This window comes from Saprolegnia diclina, assembly GCF_000281045.1.
Source record: "Saprolegnia diclina VS20 unplaced genomic scaffold supercont1.61, whole genome shotgun sequence".
Classification (NCBI taxonomy): domain Eukaryota; phylum Oomycota; class Saprolegniomycetes; order Saprolegniales; family Saprolegniaceae; genus Saprolegnia; species Saprolegnia diclina.
Genome location: NW_008246128.1, coordinates 132,346 through 135,942, shown reverse-complemented (window position 1 = coordinate 135,942; position 3,597 = coordinate 132,346). Strand labels below are relative to the sequence as shown.

Genomic DNA, 3,597 nt, shown 5'->3' with positions numbered 1-3,597 from the left:
CCATCTCCGAACAAGCAGCCAATCGCAAAGCAAGAGGTACGACACTGCTCTCATTGCACAGCACTACAGTATCCTTTGTACATGTTGTTTGAAAATATCGAGTCATGCGATATCAGCGGTGCAAAATGCGCTCGTAGACCGACGCCACGACGGTGTAGACCATCATAAGGCCAAACATCTGGTAGCTGAACGACGTTGGCAGCGGCGTGCCCAAGAGCTCGGCGATGGCGTTCTTGTCTAGTGGTTTCGTTATAAACAGGCTCAATTTCCTCGTCCACACGCGGCAGCATCGTAGTACCTGGTAGCAGCACGAGGCTCAGCGCGACGCCAGCACACGTCACCACGTAGAGCACAAACGGCCAGTTGGAGGAGATACTGGCGCGGAACGGTCCGTTCCAGTTGAAGACCATGGCGAGCGTAATGTAAAACCAGTACCCTAATCCCGGTCTCGTTTCTCTAACCCTAAAAACCGAACGTACCCGACGCAAACGCGATCGACACTTCGTAGGCGTGGACCTTCATGTCCCCCGACTCGTCGGGGACGTACTTCTAGCAGCTCTTGCGGCCACGTCATTGAGCGAGCAAAACCACTCGGACGACGTGGCAATGAGAAAGGGCAGGCTCAAAAAGAGCGCAAACAAGAGCAAATGCCCAAGAAGCGAGGCGACCACGATGCGGGCAAAGAGCGAGTCGGGTGGGCGACCACGATGCGGGCAAAGAGCGAGTCGGGTGGGCGCTCGCGCGCGAGGCGGCGCGCCGGCCCCGTTTGTAGCATGAGCAGTGAGAGCCCCAGCACGATAAAGAGGTCGTCGCAGAGGTACTAGACACCATTAGTTCACTAAGAATAAGAAATAAAAATAGAACAACGAACCTGGTTGTTGGAAAGCGACGCTTGGTACGAATTGATGACCGAGATGAGACTCGTCTCGATGATGGGATACAACAGCATGTACTTGAACGAGAGAAGCGACGTCATGAGCGCACAACGACCTTCGCAAAGGAGGGTCACAACGTCTTCAATGTGTTTGTGTCGGCTCGTAAACGGAGCCACAACCACAGCAGTGGTCAAAATATCGAGTCAATATCAAGTTGAAAATACCAAGCGACGCTTCGGCGTCTGAGAGCGCGAGGCCGATGTGCGCGGCCTTGAGCGCACCGCAGTCATTGGTGCCGTCACCGCACATGCCGACACAGTGCCTACCCCCGCAACAAGAACAGATCGCGACAAGTAAAAGCGGATTTTACCCCGACGCCATCAACGACGTGACGATCCACGTCTTTAGATGCGGGCGAGTGCGAGCAAAAATCTTGGTGCGCTCGACGATCGCAGCAACCAACGCTGCATCCGACGCATGCTCCTGAAGCAACTCGAGCGCGGCGCCCGTCATCTATAAAAGATGATGAAACTCAAGGGTCTTGAGCAAAATACTGTACCGTGGCGTCGTGTGTCTCAAACCATGCAAGACATGCGCTGTAGTCGTCGATCGGGAACTCGTGCCACGTGTGGTAGACGTCCTTGGACGCATCCGGCACCATCGAAATCGCAAGCTCACCGACCTAGACACCTTGTGTATAGTTAATAAGCGAATTGGATTCAAACACCTTGTCAAATGGATGGATTTGGTATTGGACGCGGTTGTCGACGACGTCGAGCAGCACCATGCGCGTCTGGAGCCGCAACTCGAGCTCGCTGCACCATCAATGCAAGTGTACTCGGGCGCAAGCGCGTCATGCACCAGCGTTGGTGGCGCCTTCAATGGCGATAAAAGCGGCGCGCGTAACGATGGTGTGGACTTCTCCTTGGGCGCACACAGCGTGGCTGTTGTGGTGATTGCACGTCAACGGATGGCGCCGTCCGGTGCAGGAGGTTCGACAAGGAATGATCGCTCGCCATAGCCATCTTGCTATCCAACTACACTATCGGCAGTAACAGAGATATCTGCCGTTCGCAAGGTAGGCAGAGGGTCTACCACGCCGGCGCTAGCAGTGAAGAATATCATGCGGATCATCAGCTCTTCACATAGCATAGCATGGCAAGACCGACGAGGCACCACGATAGCCTCGGCGGTCTGGGGCTCGAGTGCGTGGAGCAGCTCGAAGGACGCATGTCTAGAAGGATGGGCAGTATTGCGCAAGGACATCACCCAGCGGGGTCTTCTGGTACCAAGCGCATGGTCGCTCCTGTCTCTGCTTCTGGACGGTCGTGCGGTCGTGGCATCGTCCAAGTGGTTTTGATTGGCATGGTGGTTTTCTATTTCACACCGTGCCACTTCATTTCTCACGCGTGGAATTGATGGGAAACGGTGTCATTGGGCGTTACCGGCGTGTCGCAGACCGACATGGCGATCAAGGTCAGGCTGGCTACGTGGCCGACGTCGTGACGAGCGTGCAGCTCCTTCCGCTGCTCCATGACGTCGTGTCCTTTCTGCGCGCGCTGTCACCGTCGGCGCAGGAGCCGCCTCTGACTGCGCTACTGCAGCTAACCTCGCGTTCACAATGCAAACCTCTGGCCCGAAGCTTCGCCTCAAGAGACCACACCCAATGACAGCATGGTCATTGCGATCGCCGCGCCCAGCACCTTTCGCACCGTGCGCGTCACGTTACCGAGCGAGTCGGAGGTGCGGCGACGGCCTCGCATGGTAGTGCTCGGATGGCGGTCGAGTGGGCGCCCGCGTCGTTCCCGTGGCTCGTCGAGCGCTGGGGGCCGCAAATCACACGGCTTTCCATCAACACCAACCGGTATCTCGCCCACATACGTGATTTATCCCGCCGCTTTACCTCTACGATGACAAGGCCGCCGTCAACGTCGGGCCGCTTCATTCCTCGCTGCGGTCGACGGTGCTGACGACGCTTGCGCTAGAAGGCACTGCGAGCTCGATATGCACGGTGCCCAACACCATCGGCTTGTTCCCAAACGTGCGAGACGTGTCGCAATCTGGCGGCGTCTTCGACGATACGAAGCTCTTGCTGACGCCAAGCTTGTCGCTGCGGTGCGTCGCGGGGGAGCGCATGCAGCTTCCAAAGAGCGCGATCTGCGCACTCTTGCGCTGGGCGGCAACGGCCGACCGCCTGGAGCAGCTCGAGTGGACAAGAACGTCGTTGGGCGACGCAGTGCTGCGGCCATCGCATACGCGTTGCCGTCCTGGATAGCCAAGGGACTCGAACGCCTCGATCTCGGCGAGACCGGATGGAAGCAAGTGCAGCCAGCCTCGTGGCAACCGCACTAGCCAAAGCTAGAGTGCCCATGGACCCGCTGAGCGTCAACATTCGTGACAGCCTCATTGACTTCAATAACTTGCGTTGCCTCGTGCAAGCGCTAGTGTACACCGAATCCATAAAGCCATTTCTGAGCTCCAATGCATCAAAGTCTGTTGGTCTAGATCAGTCGCCGCTGTGTCCAACACCCCCGCAAAGTCGACATTCTTGCCTAAGTCGAGCTTGACCTTGGATCGCGCTGCGGCGTACGCATGTACTTGCTCGAGCGCGCGGATGAGCGAGTAGGTCTGTGCTGCCGAGCATTGGCACCGTAACTACAAGAAGAGAGGAATTCCGTTTCGACAACGTGTCAAAAGCGACTATACATTGACACATTCTTGC

At 57.0% G+C, this 3,597-nt stretch overlaps 1 protein-coding gene across 1 annotated transcript; it reads right to left on the bottom strand.

The window, feature by feature from the left end:
* Positions 1 to 112: 112 nt before the first annotated feature.
* On the bottom strand, positions 113 to 1,536 carry SDRG_13557 (hypothetical protein; the record flags this gene model as incomplete). Its single annotated transcript, XM_008619652.1, has 8 exons — positions 113 to 237; positions 299 to 436; positions 480 to 549; positions 704 to 820; positions 872 to 1,014; positions 1,058 to 1,197; positions 1,246 to 1,388; positions 1,435 to 1,536. The coding sequence occupies 8 exons, from the start codon at positions 1,534 to 1,536 to the stop codon at positions 113 to 115; spliced, it is 978 nt and encodes a 325-aa protein (XP_008617874.1).
* Between the last annotated feature and the right edge of the window lie 2,061 nt (positions 1,537 to 3,597).